At 39.1% G+C, this 19,280-nt stretch overlaps 1 protein-coding gene across 1 annotated transcript; it reads left to right on the top strand.

Moving 5' to 3' along the window:
• The first annotated feature begins 5,315 nt into the window (after positions 1–5,315).
• LOC143878891 (putative receptor-like protein kinase At3g47110) lies at positions 5,316–18,463 on the top strand. Its single transcript, XM_077381105.1, has 3 exons — positions 5,316–6,306; positions 6,632–7,777; positions 17,712–18,463. Exons 1-3 carry the CDS (start codon positions 5,316–5,318, stop codon positions 18,149–18,151), a joined length of 2,577 nt encoding a protein of 858 aa, XP_077237220.1. The 3' UTR covers positions 18,152–18,463.
• Positions 18,464–19,280: the final 817 nt, after the last annotated feature.

Here is a 19,280-nt window from a genome sequence, read left to right as displayed (position 1 = left end):
CCACAAAAAATCAGATCCATAGGATCATCCCAACCCTACGACTTGTGGAGGTTAAATGGACGTCTTTAAACCTTCACAAATTAGTCCATTTTTTGCCTTCACAGTTCGAATGGTTAGGATGATCCAATGGATCTGATTTTTTGTGGACACCCTATCTATGTGTGCCTTAAAAATGAAAGGTTTGGATCACCCAAATAATGTGGGCTCCCACTGTATTTTAAGCTAGTATGTAAATAACTTATCTACACAAGTGTGTAGGAACCGTTTTCTCACATATCTTCTATCTATCTATCTATCTATCTATCTATACACTAAGCACGTAACTTTCCATTTTTGTCATTCGTCTTTTCCCGGAAAGCAATTTGGGAAAAGTTTTTCCACCCATAATGATGCTCTCTCTTTTAGCATTTAATGGCCACTTGAGAATTACACATCACTTTTTTACTTTTTTTAAGAAAGGCACCCTTTCAACCCACATATTTTCAATCCTACCCCCTCATTTATGGTTTGTAAAAATGGCACCCATTAAAGCCACACAATTTCAATCCTACCCTACTCCTTTATGAGTTTGTAATTTACAAACAAGTGGATAAAGTCTACATAGTGACGTTTTTTCTTGGACAAATTACGGACAAAGGGTACGTGTATATGACAATTACGGGACAAACTACAAAGAAAAGGTTTAGCAATATGACAATTATGAAAAATGTACTTTTCCTGAATATTTTTTTCAGGATATTACGAATGCTGGACAACTTTAAAAATATTTACGAATTCCGTGGACCTTAAGAGGAACAACATATTATGGAAACCTCTATAGATTGGAGGGCTAGGATCGGCCTATAGAAATGATTTTACGGCCACAACCTATTGATGCCACAACCTATTGATGTTGTGTTTCATCACATGGACGGTTTGGATCAACCTATGATGTGGTATGTACAGTTCTTTGTCGGCCCGTGCCTCACATGGGTTTTTTACTAGTATATATATATATATATATATATATACTATTCTCTATTTACTATTCTCTATTAAAGGGCAAACAAATGTCCCCAGCTCAAGGCTTTGGATTTTGCAGTTTGATGAAAAATTTGGTTGGAAGATGAGAAGAGAGAACATTAGCACCACAAGGGCACCACGTAAGAAAAAAAAAAAGCAAGGATGTTCCAATTATGTCTAGGAGTCAGTGGAGTTTGAATACAATATTGGCAACCAAACATGGAACCGGCATTAATTGGCATTTGAAATTCCAATGAGTACAGAGCGTTTGTGCACCCAAACAGGGCAAACATGACTTCAAGTGTATATATGTATATACTATTCTCTATTAAAGGGCAAACAAATGTCCCCAGCTCAAGGCTTTGGACTTTGCAGTTTGATGAAAAATTTGGTTGGAAGATGAGAAGAGAGAACATTAGCACCACAAGGGCACCACGTAAGAAAAAAAAAAAGCAATGATGTTCCAATTATGTCTGGGAGTCAGTGGAGTTTGAATACAATATTGGCAACCAAACATGGAACCGGCATTAATTGGCATTTGAAATTTCAATGAGTACAGAGCGTTTGTGCACCCAAACAGGGCAAACATGACTTCAAGTATATACCAAGCTTCTATATATTGATAACTACTGGGACCTGTGCGATGCATGGGGCGATACTATTAAAAGATACTATGAAAAATAAGGCATAATTCACCCAAGAGTATCATCAAATGTAGACAACTCAGTCAAGATCATAAGCCAATCACCCCAAAGGAGTAGCAAACGTCAAAGGAGAGGATTAATGGTTAACGAAATCAAAGAAAATTACACCCATTCATTGGAAATTCCACTGTTGATCTACACAATGGACAGTCCACATATTGGAGTTCTCAATGCAATAATACAAAGACACTCAACATACCAACAGATAGGATGATAGGATGATAGGATGACCGAATTAAAAAAACAAAGCTTCCAAAAGCAACAAAAAACTCCTCATCTATCACAAAAAATTCTGAGAAGAACCCCAGGTCCATCTTCATAACAATGTAAGAGGAAAAAAGAAGCAAACATTAGCAAACAGCGTAGAGGGAATAAAAAACACCATGAAAATTTATAACGGCCAACCACATGAAGGGTGTGGGGAAATACCCTTTGTATAGGCAAACAGTGCAAAACTAGTCGTTTGGGACAATCCAACGGCTCTCTAATGGCTAGTTTTACTAGTCGTTAGGGTTTTTTTGTTTATTTTGGAACAGATTTGTCTACTTGATTTACCTCATTATATCAAGTTGTTTGGACGCAATGGGGTGACCTTGAATGCCTCATAATGGGATTTTTTAAGGGATTATATTTATACAATCTAACCGTAAATGACTTGACTTTGAATCTTCCATTTGATCTTCAATCTTCAAGTCATCCTCTTCTTCAGGGATCTATTCTTCCCTTTGGCTTCCTTGATCCTCATGACTGCTTCAAGCCTAGATCCATGTGTAGACACCCCCATTTTGCTATGCCCTAACCGTCAATATCCTTAAAGGACTTGCAGGGTATAGCTCATTCAGGTCATGGCCCATTGTTTGGACGGTCTGAATCATTCCATGGAATTAATTTGCATTGGGGCAACCAAATGGACAATCCGGATCATTCCATGGAATTAATTTGCATTGGGACAACCGATTCACGTTATAGCTCATGGAAGGGATAATGGGAGCACAACATATTTATGATATAGCCCACTATTTGGACGGTTTGGATCAATGATTTAGGGGGAGCGCAACCAATTTGCATTCAAGCCCATCGATTAGATGGTTCGGATCATCCTACACTCATGATTTGCGGGGTGACCAATTCGATGACATGGATCACCCTACGGAAATGGAAGGAAGGCCACAACCCATTTATAATGTGACCCGGTAATTGGACGGTTTATATCATCCAACGAAATGGACGTATAAGTATTTTTTAAAAGAATTCAAAATGAAGTGTACTACCCTCGCCATAGGATAATCCGAACCATTCCATTGATGACCCAATTAATTTATGAAAATCTTTGAGCAAAATGAACGAACATGATTGAGTAACACAAAGCATAACAGTAACTTCGCATGGAGAAGATAAAAAAAGATGTATCCGATCCTATGGCCCACCTGGCCTAAGGAAGACCCATCCACATCCCCCAGTCCATGTGGCCGCCCCCTAAGGCTCACTTTCATGCAGCTAACCTTAGAACCCGTTCAGCCTTGCTACCTCTATCCCTTGGGCCCACACGACCCAAAGGACCCAAGGACCAAATCCGGTCCAACACGAGTCCAACTCCGACCCGAACAGCGACTCGAGTCCAACTCATATCCGAACCATAACCTGAGTCCAACTCGGACCCGAACAGCGACTCGAGTCCAACTCGTATCCAAACCATAACTTGAGTCCAACTTGGACCCGAACCGCGACTCGAGTCCAACTCGTATCCGAACCATAACCCAAGTCCAACTCGGACCCAAACCGCGACTTGAGTCCAACTCGGACCCGAACCGCAACCCGAGCCAACCCAACCCGAATTGGTTTAATCCAACCCAAACCGGTTCAGTCCCGGGTCAACTCCACCTACACCCAACCCAAACTTGTGCCCCCTACTTGAACCCCACATCCTGACACCACTCCTAATCGAACCTCACCCGACCCTTACATTAACCCAACCTCACCCAATCCTTACACTAACCCCTAGCCATAACCCAAGCCCCAACTCTGCCCCACTCTAATCTAAGCCCTACCCAAAACCCACCCCAATTTACACCCCCACCCCTCGCCCAACCCGCACCCCAAACCCACAGCCAACTCAGCCTTGACCCTAACCCGCACCCCAAGCCACACCCCTAGGCCGCTCATCCAGTGCCTGAGGCGCACACCCAATGCCTAAATCGCAGGCAGTCAGCGCCTAAATCGCAGGCACCTAGTGCCTGAGATGCAGACCCAGTGCCGAAATCATAGGCACTCAGTGCCTGAGACGTGCGTCCAGTGCCTAAATCTCAGGCACCCAGTGCCTAAGACGTGCACCCCGTGCCTAATAGGGTATGCACCTGATATGTACTTAGCTCAAATTAGATGCCTAAGATGGCATATTTCAAACCCCAACCTGAGTCCAACTCGGACCAGCTGCACCTTAACCCGAGTCGAACTCGAACCCAACCTCATCTGAGCCGCAACCCAACCCCTAGCCGCAACCCAACCTCCCCTAACCTGCAACCTGATGTCAACCCCAACCCGACCTCCCCTAACCCGCAACCTGATGTCAACCCCAACCCGACCTCCCCTAACCCACAACCTGATCTCAATCCCAAGCCAAGCTGTACACCATGTCCAATCCCATCCACCCCACACCCAACCTGAGGTGGACCCAAACCCAACGTCACACAACACCACCCTAACCTGAGATCAACTCCAACCCAACCCAAGCCAACTCGGTCCAGCCCGAGCCCACTTGGCTCACCCATAAGGTCCAACTCCTTTACTAACTCACCTGATCTAACCCAACCCAACTCAGTTGGCAGACTCTAACTTGCCTAATCTAGTTAGCCTCTCTAACCTAATAGGGCCCATTCGGCATAGTGGACTCGCCTAACCCAGACTCAAACCACAACAGGAGTCCAACTCAGACCCGAATTGCAACACCCGAATCCAATCCGAATTGCAACCTGAGTCCAACCTGATTTCAACCTAAGTACTAAATGAGTCTAACTTGGACCTGAAATACTACGCGTGACCAACCCGAGTCAACCCAAATTGGACCCGAGTCAACCCGATCCAACTCAACCCGAGTTGAACCCGAACCCAACCCAAGTCAACCGAGTCATATAATTGATATGACTTTCGCGGTCCCACGAGTGGGAGAAATGTAGACTCATGTTTTTCCCATTTCTTTCTTTACGACTTTTGAGTTAATCGTACTCTTTTGTGGTCCCACAATGGGAATAAATGTAGACTCTCGTTTTTCACATCTCTTTCTTTACGACCTGACTTGAGTTATTCGGTCCCACAAATCTAGATTCATGTTTTTCTCATTTCTTTCTTTATGAAATGGAGACTCCTGTTTTTCTTATCTCTTTCTTTATGACTTGACTTGACTTAGTCGGCCCCACAAGGGGAACAAATCTAGACTCATGTTTTTCTCATTTCTTTCTTGACTTTGAATTTGAGTCGGTCATCTCAAGTCAAGAAAAAAATATAGACTAATGGTTCTTCGTTAGTGAGAAGGATGGCATACATTTCTTATACATATCATTACAAGGTTGAGTGAGATGAAATGAAATTGCGACAAGAACACCTCCAACCCAAATGGAACTACCAGGTACGAGTCTCTCTGTGTTTTGTTTGTTTATCCTCTCTGCGTATCTATTCTTTTTCATTAACGTATTACCATTGGAATCTGCCTCCTTACTTGGAAACGAGACTGATCGGATAGCTTTACTCACCTTCAAGGATGGGATAAGCCGCGATCCTCTTGGAGCCTTGACCTCCTGGAACCATACTCTTCATTTCTGCCAGTGGGAAGGAGTCACATGTGGTCGCCGGCATCAAAGGGTCACTGTATTGGACCTTAGTGGGAACAAATTGGGTGGTTCCATATCTCCAGCCATATCCAACCTCACCTTCCTTAAGGAAATCAACCTCCAAGAAAACAACTTGAAGGGCCAAATACCCCAAGAAATTGGCCGTCTATTCAGACTGCGATATCTTAATTTGAGCAACAATTTCTTTGAAGGGGAAATTGTAGCCAATCTCACCAGCTGTACTCACCTCCAACTCATCGATTTAGAGTACAACAAACTGACGGGGAAAATTCCTGTTGAGCTTAGCACTCTATCGAAGCTCCTCCGGCTGAATCTAGGTGCTAATGATCTGACAGGAACCATTCCACCTTCACTGGGAAACCTTTCATCCCTAATCAATTTTTATCTAGTTCAAAATCATTTGAAAGGAAGCATCCCGGATGAAATTGCCCGAATTGAGAGCCTAAAATCCTTTCAAGTTTCTGTAAATGAACTATCCGGTACTGTTCCTCCCTCTCTTTATAATCACTCGTCTATCGTGATAATTGCCGTGGCGGAAAACCAACTCTACGGGAGCATTCCACCCGACATAGGGCTTTCTCTTCCTAATCTCATTGGTCTACTTTTAGCAGCCAACCAATTTACAGGACGTTTTCCAATGTCAATATCTAATGCTTCAAGGCTTGAAAAGCTTGAATTAGCACAGAACTACTTCCACGGACCGGTGTCTGAAAATCTTGGAAGCCTAAAGAATCTGGTCAAGCTCTCCTTGTGGGGTAATCATCTTGGAACTGGCAAATATGATGACCTGGGTTTTATCTCTTCTTTGACCAACTGCAGTCATCTAAATACTTTGATCGTACACAATAACAATTTTGGGGGCATCATTCCTAGTTCCATAGTCAATCTCTCGACTGACATGCGTTGGATAACATTAGGCCCGAACCAAATTTTTGGCAGCATCCCTAGTCAGATTGGGAATCTCTTCAACTTACTGTTTTTATCTATCTATGGAACCAAGACAAGTTATCAACATTTCCTCTCTGTCAAGTGGCCTCAACTTGTCTCAAAATTTTTTGACTGGCTCCCTCCCATTGGAAGTGGGTAGCTTGAATAATCTAGGGGAATTGGATATTTCTTGGAACAAACTGTCAGGCGAGATCCCAAGTACTCTTGCGAATTGTAAGAGCTTAATACGTCTTATTTTGGAGGGTAACTCCTTTCAAGGAACCATTCATCCTTTTTTGAATACTTCAACTGCGATTGAAGTGCTTGATCTTTCATCCAATAATTTCTCTGGAAATATTCCAAAGTATCTTGAGGGGTTTCAATTTTTGCAATATATAAACCTGTCTTTTAATAGCCTCGAGGGTGAAGTACCAAAACAAGGGATCTTTAGAAATGCAAGTGCTATTTCAGTCATCGGAAACCACAATCTTTGTGGGGGCATGCCAGAAATGAAGTTGCCTGCATGCCCCGCCCTGGCTAATGAGAAACGACGCAAATCTTTTGTTTCCAGAGTAATCATCCCAATCATAAGTTCGGTTTTATGTTTGGTTTGCTTACTATGTGTCATTGCTGCTCTCTGCTGGACAAGAAAGTCAAGGAGGAAACCCTCTTCCACTTCTTCAAAGGAGGGTCAATATTTACAGGTTTCTTACTTAGATCTCTTTAAAGCAACAGATGGGTTCTCTTTGGCCAATTTGATAGGCGTGGGAAGTTACGGATCAGTGTATAAGGGAATTCTTGGGCGAGATGAAAATGTTGTTGCTGTGAAGGTGCTCAACCTTCAATTACGTAGAGCTTCAAAGAGTTTCTTGGATGAATGCGAAGCACTGAGAAACATTCGCCATCGAAATCTTATTAAGATCTTAACTTCTTGCTCGAGTATTGATTTTGAAGGTAATGATTTCAAAGCTCTCGTGTTTGAGTTCATGCCAAATGGTAGTCTAGAAAAGTGGCTGCCCCCAAAAGTAGATGGGAACCATCAATTGAGAAGTCTAAATTTCTCTAAGAGGCTAAACATTACAATTGACATAGCTTCAGCAGTGGAATATCTTCACCACCATTGCGATATACCAATCACTCACTGTGATATAAAGCCAAGTAACATTCTTCTTGATGAAGACATGAATGCTCACTTGGGAGATTTTGGGTTAGCCAGGTTCCTTCCAAGAATTATTGGCAACTCTGAAGATCGAAGCAGCAAGATCCGGTTGAAGGGAACTATTGGGTACATTGCTCCAGGTAAAACTTTCATTTCCTTTCTTCATTTTTTTTTCTTATTTGGTGAGCTTTACGGAATATTTGCAATTTAAAATCGCTTATGTAGCACGAGAATGCGTAAGGGCCTCTTTCGTTACCACCAAAAACCATTTGCAAATAATCATGTATGCAAATGATTATAAAGAGTATTATATCTTCCTTAGTTCTGGCTTCCAAAGTGAACTTAATTTCGTATTTACAAATAAGATAACTTTAAGCAATCTTATTTGCATATAACACACAATTTTGCTGGTTTCCAAAGAGGCCCACGAGTGACATGTTTAAGGATGGCCTAACCCTTCGAAAATTTGTCGAGTTGGTTTTCCCTGAACAAGTGATGGATATTATAGATCCATTACTTCTTTTAGAAGATGAAGAAGTCAATGCTACCAATAATATTGGGAATGACAGAGATAAGAAACGTCGATTGCAGGAGTGCTTGGTGTCACTAGTGAGGATTGGAATTGTATGTTCTCCAGAACGCCAAGAGAACGAATGGAGGTCGGAGATGTTGCAAAGGAAATGAATGTGATCAGACAACGATATCTTGGTGTTGGGATCCACAGCGAGAGACAAAATAGGGCCTTACGATTGGGTGAAGGTTCATCTCACCTCAGTAACTACTAAGAAACTTGATGAAAGTGTTTTTTTCTAATATCTATATCTTTGTTTCCTAATAACATGCCAAGTTCATTCTTGGCAAATTATGTTTGTGACACCATCATAAATTCGGTCTTTTGGGCTTGAGACAACCTACCAAACAATTCCAGAGGAGCTGATAGATGCGACCATCTATGTATCCCTTATATACGTAGTTTTACCATTACTTTTCTTGTATTATGATCGGTTAGAGGCAACGATTTATGACCTCCTCTTGTATCTTTTATTCTTATTAATAAAGTTTAAGGTGTTGCCCTTGTTCCTAGATAAATTTCAGGCTAAAAAAAAAGGCTCATTCTTGGTGTCGACTCCTCTAGATGCGAGGCTCCTCTGTTCATGAACCCATTGTTATATCTCTAGCTTCCTCTGTGTGTTAGGCCTCCTGCATGTCATCCGTCCTTGGACCTCCAAGATAGCCAACCCTCATCCACCTTAACAAATGACATAGAAGGTGCTTTCCATCTTAACTTAGCTAATACAGGGTGGTAAGTAAAATTAAGCATAAAAGTGTCCCAATTTCCAAGATTACTCCTCTGCGAGCAATGGATTTTATCTTTCAATAAGCTCATGGAAAGGAATTGATTGTAATTACAGTTCGGGGATCCCCCACATGCACACAGAGCATATTGTTCCCAATGATTGAAGTTACAATTGCAATTTTTTTGTTGGAGAAATTGCATTTCAAAGAACCCCTCTTTTTGTAATTCGCCCCCTAGGAATTGAAAGACAAATTCAAATATGACTAAAAACAAAAATTCTCACGGTATTCTAAGATTAAACTAAAAATTATTTAACAAAAGTTCTATTTCTTTAATACCTTTTAAATTTCTTCTCACCTAAGAAGAAAAAAATGTAATATTCGAAGGATGACGAATGAAGTTCCCCTCCATATAAATGTATTTCTCTTCACGGTATGTTTATCTTCAAGGTTAAGAGATTGGTCCAAAATGCTCCAGTCTCAAACATAATTGGAAAATCCAATGGAACAGTGACATATTGTACCAATTTCAACGTTGAAAATAGTAAATATATCTTCAACCAATTAAACTTAATCAGATCTTCTCATTTTTTTGGGTAGTTAAATGATCTTCTCTATCACATTATAGGGACCATTGATTTGTGGAGATAGCTTCAATGCCCCGTCAACATAGGTCTGTAAGTATGGTGGAAATTAGAAATACACCATGTGTTCAATCTCAAAATGGTGCTTTGATCAATGTTTTTCAACTACATTCTTAATTTGAGTTTCATCTACATCAGATTATAGGCAATAAAAAATCAGCCTCTTTATGTATTGTCGGTAAATCCTTTATCGGTGGATATATTGTATGGCGGTAATGACCACCGCTAAAATTATTATTAGCGATAAAAATTTGCCTTTTACTGGTGATTATGACCGCCGCTAAAATTATTATTAGTGGAGGTCATAACTACTTATTTAATTATTTATCTCCACCGAGGGTTATGACCATCAGTAAAAGTAAAAATATTTTTTAAAATAAACATATAACGACAATTTTGACTTCTATAAACCACTTTTTACTAAAATTGTTAAAGTATAAATGATTAAATAATACCATCTCTAACAGCGTAAGCTTTTGGAGTAATTGGTTTTTCACATGGTATCAGAGCTATTGCCTCACAGCAGTCCCAGGCTCAAAATCCAACGACTCCTTGATATTAAAAATCCATGTGTAGGCCAAACCCAAAAAAGATGGGCCAGAATTTTGAAGTATAAATGATTAAATAACACCATCTCTAAACTGCCTATGATTTTGGAGTAATTGGTTGTTTCACATGGTATCAATTTTTTTTTTTTAAAAAAATCAGACAGTGGGAACAACCTGTAACCTATGTCATTCATCATAGTTATAATACAAGCTACCCCCTTCAATGGTGTAACTTTATTGTAAGAGTACAATAAAATTATTTTGAACTACATAACTAAGTCTAAACCAACCATATCACACTCACAAGCCTAACGCATTCTATGATGTGCAGCCATTGATTTGCAAAAAAGATTTGATTATCAATAGGAATTTGGAAACTAGAAGAATCTTGTAGCAAGTTTCATGTTCCTCCTATGTTATTTTCATGCGTGATAAAGAACAAATATAGCCTTTTGAAAGGAGAAGAAGCCGGCAACAATTATAGAGCCACAACTTAAGACAGCTCAAAACTTTGAGTCAAAAGTTTCGATTGACAAGAAGAATTCAAGTCCATTAGCAAGCTTCCTTAACGTGTACTTGTTGTGTATGGGCACTCAATTGATGTTCAATCATTCCATGAAAATTACAACCAAAATATAATTCATGTTAGAAAATTCATGAGTATGTTCCTATTTCAGTTAGTCCCGTCACTTCACCCCCATGGTGGATTTGATAACAATAGGAATGTGATGCACGGATACATACATAAGAATCTAAAAACGTGAATCATGATTCATAAAAACAAACGATGTAGCTTAAGGAAAGCAAGTCCACATAATATACACACTGAAAGCCTGCCTTCCTGAGCACCATAAAGACTGGTGACCCGGTAAGATTGGAATTTCATTGGATTCGGGGCTTTTATTGAAGGTAGGACATTGCTAAAGTATAAAAGAGATTAAATAACACCGTCTCCAACAGCTTAAGCTTTTGGAGTTCTGATAGTTTCACATGGTAACAGAACCGGCGGTCCTGAGTTCAAACCTCCCTGTACGTGTGGCCCCTCTTTCTTTGGGTTGGCCTACACATGGCACATGTGGCCCCACTTTTGCTTGACTGATTGTTCAAACACGTGTATAGATAATTGATTAATCAATACCATTCTTCTTTGTTCTGTTCATGTGGTCAAGGCCCAACCTATTTGATATTAAGTTCTGGTTACATCACAGATCAAGTATCTCTCTCACAACAAGTTTTTCTGGGTAAACTCCACTACGTACCAAATTGATTCTCTGGATAATTTATTAGGTAAAAAAACTAAACCAGATTCGATACCTGGATAAAGGTAGATAGAAATCAGAAGAAAGTGATTAACTGGGTAAATTTCACTTACACCGCTGAACTAAATAGTAAGCCAGCGTTAAGATTGGGTACGCCACCGTAATATATATGGTATGCCGGCGTTTCTTGTATTGCGCCGGCATTAATTTAGATACGCCGGCATAAATAATGGGTACGTGAACGTTAATATTAGGTATGCCGGCATGAATAGTAGGTAGGCCGGCGTAAAGGCTCTGGAGACCTCACCAAAATGATTTGTTCATCACTATGTAAGAGTTGAGACATTGTCTCTGTATTTAGGGTCATAACGAAATCGGAAATTGAAGGCACGGTTGAACAAACAGTAGAAATGAAGTAAAGATATGGCGGTATTAGAACAGGACACCACCGTTCCATGTAGATGTCCACGTGTCGTGGATCCGACCGTCTGTGCATATTGGCGACGGCCAAGATTTGAACGAACCCAAAGGACTCTGGGTTCAAAGGAAAATTTCGAATCCAAACCAAACCAGCTGTCAACAAAGGGGCCACCGTTCGGAAAAGTTTATTTATGACGTGTCAAGCATCCTTCTGTCTGCAGTTATTTCCGACGGCCAGGATCCAAACGAACCCAAACTTCTGTCGGTTCAAATACACATTCAGATGAGCCCAACGAAACCTCGTGCAGTGTGCCAAACGCAAATGGGTGTGAGATGCATCAAATACCGGGCGGGGTTCCCTCTGAAGAAAATAGTAAAATAATGAAAAAGTGAATGATGAGGACCAACAAATTACCAAATATTTATTGCTATTCTAAGAAAAACGTAAATCTCTCATTTATTACTAAATATTCATTATCTACTCTCTCTCTCTCTCTCTCTCTCTCTCTCTCTGATTGGCATCGAATATAAGTTTTTCCTTGATTTTCGCCGATTGATTTCCTTCTTATATTGGTCGTTCCCCATTCCAACGTCCTTTTTGGTATTCTAAACGTTTCATCTTTTATCTTTTTGGGCTTTTTCTCTGCTCACCTTTTTTGAGAGAAAGATAGGATTTTTAGGTATTTTAAAATTTTAATATAGGGTCTTGGTCTGATTTAGGCCCTCTTTGTTATAAAGAAATTAGGATTTTAGGACTTTTTGATTTCCTAAATTGCTATCCGTTTATGCATATAGTTCATCAAGACGTCGCATGTGCGGTGCATGTGCCTTTTTACTAGTCACATACAAAAAGCCTAATATGGAAGATTAAGAAAACTGGACGTCTTGGTGGTAAAACATGTATTAGTAGCTCAGATAGCGAACCTAAGGGTTCAACCTACCTTGATAGAGAGTATGAAGGCAGCCCAGAGTGCAAATCAACAGTTATAGAAAATTAGAGTTGGTGTTGACCGTGGAAGCAACTAGACATTAGAATTCATGAGGATAGATTTCTAAGGTTTGGGAGTTGATTGTGTGTACCCGACAATGCAAATCTAAAAGGTGAAATTTTGGGAGAAACTCATAGCTCAGGCTATTCAATTCACTCTGGTAGTACAAAGATGAATATAGATTTGAGAGAGAATTTCTAGAATGATAGATGCAAGAGCCCTCTTTATGCAAGGGTCGGAGAAGTGCCCTTGAATAGATCCACATCGTTTTTAAAGTCGGTTGAGAAACTGAATTCAGTTACACTTAATGATGTGGATCTATCCAAGGGCCCTTCTTTAGCCCTTGCATAAAGAGCTCCCTTGCATCAATCATTCCTCAATTTATTGACATGCCTTAACAGTGGGAGAATGTGTACTGCAGTGGGACGAAAATATCATCGCCCTTCGCTTTTTTTAGGCTCCAATTCTTGTATCTCGCTTCCAACGGTTCAACCCGAGGAAGGACTTGGCCCTACTTCCCACTTTTTTCCATATATCTGAGTTTCGATGTTCGAAATGCTAGGGTTAGGGTTTATGAGGCATTTGAAATCTCCTCCTCTATTCCTCTTTCCCTCTTGTTACGAACCCGATTTGGTTCGTAACGTGATTGGTCTTCTTAGAGGGAAGATCGGCCTCTTGATCCACTTCGAGGGAAGGATCAATCCTCCTTTGTGCAAAAAGGCACAATTTCTAATAAGATTTCTTCTTCCTTTCATCAACAGTAGTATGTGTTTATATAAAGTACTTACAAATAAACATAGAAAATGATAAACATAGTGATAATAATAGAAATAGCCAAATAAAGATATCCTAATCTAAGTAGGAATCATAATCTAAAATAACTACTAAATATATATGATATTATTCACTAAAATATCTAATTAATTTATTCCAGCCTACGTGGGACCCATCTAGGCACGTAATCATGTATCATTCCACCCCTCTTGGAATCAATCTTGTCCTCAAGGTTGGAGATTGCGGCCCAACTAGTGAAAAATCTGATCTTGAGCATTTCCCTAAAGCCTTCTTCTGACTCCCCTCTTTCCTTCTTTTCTTCATCTTGCGGTATGTCATCATCAATGGTTGAGACAACTCCATTTTCAGATCGATCTGATCGTGTTTTTCATTAAAGCTCCATCGTCGTGCTTGTTTGGAACAATTGGGATTTTGACACACGAATGGTCGCGGATGAGGATCTTCCTGATGGCATGCTGGCTGAGACGAATGATGAATTTTTGGCTGACGACTTTGTCGAGATTGACAACGCTTCTTTTTTGCATTTTTCTTTTTTTCTATTTGATTTCTTTCTCCTTTCTTCTTTTCCCTTCTTTTCCTATTTCGCTGTCTCTTTTTCATTGTTCAGGGCTTCTCAATCATTACGTTGATTTTTTAAAGCCTTCTACTAATTGTTGTTGTCCTTCCATCATCTTCGAAACCAGTGCTTTAATCTCCTGCAGATCTTCACCTATGGATTTCCAAAGCTCCAAAGACGCAGCCATGACGAAGGATCGACCACTCTGATACCAATTGTTACGAACCCAATTTGGTTCGTAACATTATTGATCTTCTTAGTGGGAAGATCGGCCTCTTGATCCACTTCGAGGGAAGGATCAATCCTCCGTTGTGCAAAAAGACACAATTTCTAATAAGATTTATTCTTCCTTTCAGTAGCATGTGCTTATATAAAGCACTTACAAATAAACATAGAAAGATCTAGAAAGAACTTATGATAACAATAGAAATAGCCAAATAAAGATATCCTAATCTAAGTAGGAATCCTAATATAAAATAACTACTAAATATATCTGATATTATTCACTAAAATATCTAATTAATTTATTCCAGCCTACGTGAGGCCCATCTAGGCACGTAATCACGTATCACCTCTCTCATCTCTTTTATTTTCGTCTGCCTCTCCCAATTCTCTCTTGCCATGGTTCCCTTCTTCTTCCCTTCCTCTTCTCTTCTTTCTATGCTTGCAATTTCAGGTTCCTCTCTCTCTCTCTCTCTCTCTCTCTCTCTCTCAAAGCTCCACCTTCAAAGAACTCATGTTCTATTCTGATTTTGATATTTCCGTGCTGGTTTTTGCAGCTCTACTTTTTGTTGCTGCGGCGAGTTTTGGAATATGTTTCCGGCGACTTCTCGGAATTTCAGCATCGGCTTCAGCTCTCAATTTCTTCAATGTCTTGTTTATTTGGTGAGTTTATATTTTTGTGATTCGACAAGGTACGGATATCTATTATTTTTTTTTATTTGCAAGCATTTATTTTCCTCCATAAACATCACGCTCGTATAGTGAAACTGGGATTTTATGGGGACCTAATTGTCAGCTAGTCTAAGTTCATCAGACACGTTATTCCTCCATAAATATCAATCTAGTTAGTCTTGGGATCTAATGCTGATTTTCTGCTAATATAGTGGATTGTGCGTGAATCTCAGTTCACCAGGCACATTATTTCCTCCATAAATATCAATTTAGTTAGTGTTGTGATCTTCTAAAATGGTGAAATGAAATCGATGATCCAGTAATACGGTCCTTAATCTCATCCTTCCAATGCGTAAACCGCCAAGCTTGCGTACTAGTACCCTTGAGCTGACAAATAGCATCAAGGGAGTTGTCTTCCACTAGGATCTGGTCTAGAATAGTAGGCCCTAATATTGTGTCTGCTGCCACCAGATATTTTTTGATCAAAATGCACATGAAAATTAAATAATTCCATGTGGATTCAATGGATATGCCAAGGTTCCAGTGGAACTCCAGGCCCATTTATTTTTTGTAAATACTATTTTCTAATCATGTATTTATGTATCTATATACATGAGAGTGAGACAGGCTATGCGCAAAAATGATTCATGAAAAGAATATATGCTTTTACTATTGAGAAAATCCGAAAATCCGCCGGGCAAATCCAATCCAATCCTGCACAAATAAACGAAAAAGTAAAATACGAAAACAAGGCACAAGATGAACCTCGAGATGTTACGTGGTTCCGCCAAGATGTCTACATCCACGGGCGAGAACATGATCTTCCATAACATGATCTTCCACGATGAGAAAATAATATACATGGATTACAATGGATGTAAATGTTCAAATGTATAATGGACCCATTCACCACGAAGGTTCAAATGTAAATGGGAGTTGACAACATTACAAAAACAACGGTAACATTTCCAAATGCTTATCTATTGTTCAATCTTTATTTGTTTCTATATTTTGGGTTTTTGATGTTGCTTAGGTACATAGAAGGTAAAATGGATAAAATAATTCTTTAAATTATGTTTAGACAATCGATTGGTGATTTTTATAGATATTCATAAATTACTATTCTTTTGTTTATGATAATTTTTCCTATGAGTATAGGGCTCTTGGGTTGTGGGCCATCCATATAAGAAATAGGGAAAATTACATATACACCCCCTGTGGTTTGGCCATTTCCACTTTAAACCCTGTGCTTTGGAAGTTACCAATGACACCCCCTCAACTTTCCGTGGGTTTTTTTAACGTGACATAGTGGACGGAAGGGGGGAATGACTGTTATGCCCTCGTCTTCCCCAACTAAAATTAGGGTTTTCATACTTTAAAACTGAAAATTAGGGTTTGATTCAAACCCTTGTTTATTTATCAACATAAACCCCCGATTTAGGAGTTTTATTTGTCTTCATTCACATCATTATCCTGATTTGCACATAAACCCTAATATTTTAGGGATTCTTTTTGTTTTTATCGATGTTTTTTTTTCTTGAAATGTGGGTTTGATGTAGCAATGGGGTGGGGTTTCATTGGCTGTGGTGGAGGTGACGGCGGTGGCCAGAGATGGCGACGGCGGCGGTGGCCGGACATGGCAGGGGTGGGGCGATGGGAAATTGCGTAACCCTAATCCCATTGTAAATGGCTTAAAACCAGTGATAAAGGGTATCTTTGTCCTCAAAATATTAACCATGGTTAGTTTTAGTCATTCCGTCAGGTTAAACTAACTGACCGTCAATGGAGGGGGTCTACTTAAAAATATTAGAAAGTTGAGGGGGTGTCTTTGGTAACTTCCAAACCACAGGGTTTACAGCGGAAAATGGCCAAACCACAGGAGGTCTATCTGTAATTTCCGTAAAGAAATATGAGAGGGCTTATCCACTTTCTCATTGTTTTTACTTACACTACACATATCTTTCTTGCTCGCTTTACATTAGAAACACTTTCTCAATGCATGCTAGGATAGATTTCGTACAAAATGCTCACTGGAAGAAATTCTTGGCAATAACAAGTTAAACGCTTGAAATTTCTATAAGGAAAACACTTCTATAATGGAATTCCTTTCACAAAATAAAGACGTGAGTGATAATGACCTACGATTTGTTCATTTTCACAGTATTTTTTGCATTCGTGGGGATTCAAGCACTCTTCACTACAAGAAGCTAGCTTATTTATTGTCTTGTGTGTACAAGTGTCACGATGTAGGTAGGATCTATTGCATTTTTCAAAATGGATTTTTGTTTTGATAGCAATCCTCTTTCTATAATAATGCTATGATTAGAATATTTTTCTTGAATTGAGTTTTACATGTAGTAAATTGTACTCGAACGACATTTAACTTTGGCCATCTACTCATTGATTGGAAATAAATATTACCATTTCTTTCATTGAGGTAAGTCAATAGTCCCCTTTAGCCTATAGTTTGTGATTGGTTAAGCCATGTATTTCTTTTAACTCCTTTGATACTAAGGGTTCTAATGTGAAGAGGCCATTCTATTGTATCTCATTGCTTTGAAAAAAAAAATTATCTTTTTTTCTCATAATCAGGTCTACTATTTTCTTTTAGTTTCTAGTTAGCTTCTTGCTTCCTTTGTCATAAAAAAGCATAAGATATGTGTAAAATTACAGAATATGGGACTGGTGGCAATGTCTCCATGGCCGGAGATGTGTATAGTTATGGCATTCTTCTATTGGAGATATTCACTGGAAAGAGCCCCACGGGTGACACGTTTAAGGATGGCTTAAGCCTTCGAAAATTTGTTGAGTTGGCTTTTCCTGAACAAGTGATGGGTATTATAGATCCATTACTTCTTTTAGAAGATGAAGAAGTCAGTGCTACCAACAATGACCGAGATAAGAAACGTCGATTGCAGGAGTGCTTGGTGTCGCTAGTGAGGATTGGAATTGTGTGTTCTACAGAATCTCCAAGAGAACGACTGGAGATGGTAGATGTTGCAAAAGAAATGAATGAGATCAGAGAGCGATATCTTGGTGTTGGGATCCATAAAGAGAGACAAAATAGGGGCTTAATACTGGGTGAAGGTTCATCTTACCTCGGTAACTACTAAGAAACTTGATTGAAATAATGTTCCCTAATATCAAAATCTTCGTTTCCTAATAACATGCCAAGATCATTCTTGGCAAATTATGTTTGCAACACCAACATAAATTCAGTCTTTTGAAATTGCAATAGCGTAACAAAGGACAAAGGATTCCAGAGGAGCTGATAGATGTGACCAGTTATGTGTTCCTTATATATATGTAATAATTAATGTTTCCTTTTACTATTATTTTTTTGGTATTATGATAGGTTAGAGGCAAGGTTTTATGTCCTCCTCTTGTATCTTTTATTCTTATTAATAAGAATTAAGTTGTTGCCTCAGGTTCGTAGATAAATTTTGAGTTGAAAAAAGGCTAATTCTTGGTGTTGACTCCTCTAACCATGAGCCTCCTCTGTTCTTGGACCCATTGTTATATCTTGAACGGCGTCTGTCTGTTAGGCCTTCCACATGTCATCCCATTGGAACTTCAAGATAGCCACGACTCATCCACCTTAACAAAGGCCTAAATGACAAATAAAGAAAATGTTTAGATGATAAGGAAAAAATGGGAGATCGGATTTGATATTACTGGCCAAGAAAAAGACTATTCTTACGAGTAGTGTTGTTTCATAATCCTGTCAAAATCAGTACGCTTATCTTTTGTTTATCTCATTTAGTGGAATTTCTCTTATTAAGAACATTTTATTAAGCCATAGAATTTGCCTCATGTTAGCTTCATGAATTTTTTCTCTGTTTAAATTATGTATTAATGGATTCGTAGAATATTGTTTCATTCGTGATTGGCAATATAAAAATAAGCTTCTACCATCATATGGAAGCTATACAAAATTATAATAAACTACATCATCCACCCTTGCACACATGAAGTTAAGATGTTAACAAGATTCGAGTGTAATATGGTTCTCAAGACTTCCGATTAAGCCATGAATCTCTTGAAATTACTTCATTGAAGGTTAAGTAGTAGAACCATTGTGCTTTTAAAATGATATTATCATTCATTCACGAAACCATAACTACCATCAAAGGTCAAATTAATTAAAGAGAACTCTTCAATAGTTTTTAGCTACTCTACATAAGAATAATATATATATATATATATATATATATATATAGAGAGAGAGAGAGAGAGAGAGAG

The sequence above is a fragment of the Tasmannia lanceolata genome, unplaced genomic scaffold, assembly GCF_043159265.1.
Source record: "Tasmannia lanceolata isolate RefF3 unplaced genomic scaffold, GAP_Taslan_0.1 ptg000006l, whole genome shotgun sequence".
Classification (NCBI taxonomy): domain Eukaryota; kingdom Viridiplantae; phylum Streptophyta; class Magnoliopsida; order Canellales; family Winteraceae; genus Tasmannia; species Tasmannia lanceolata.
This window is presented reverse-complemented; position numbering and strand designations above follow the sequence as displayed.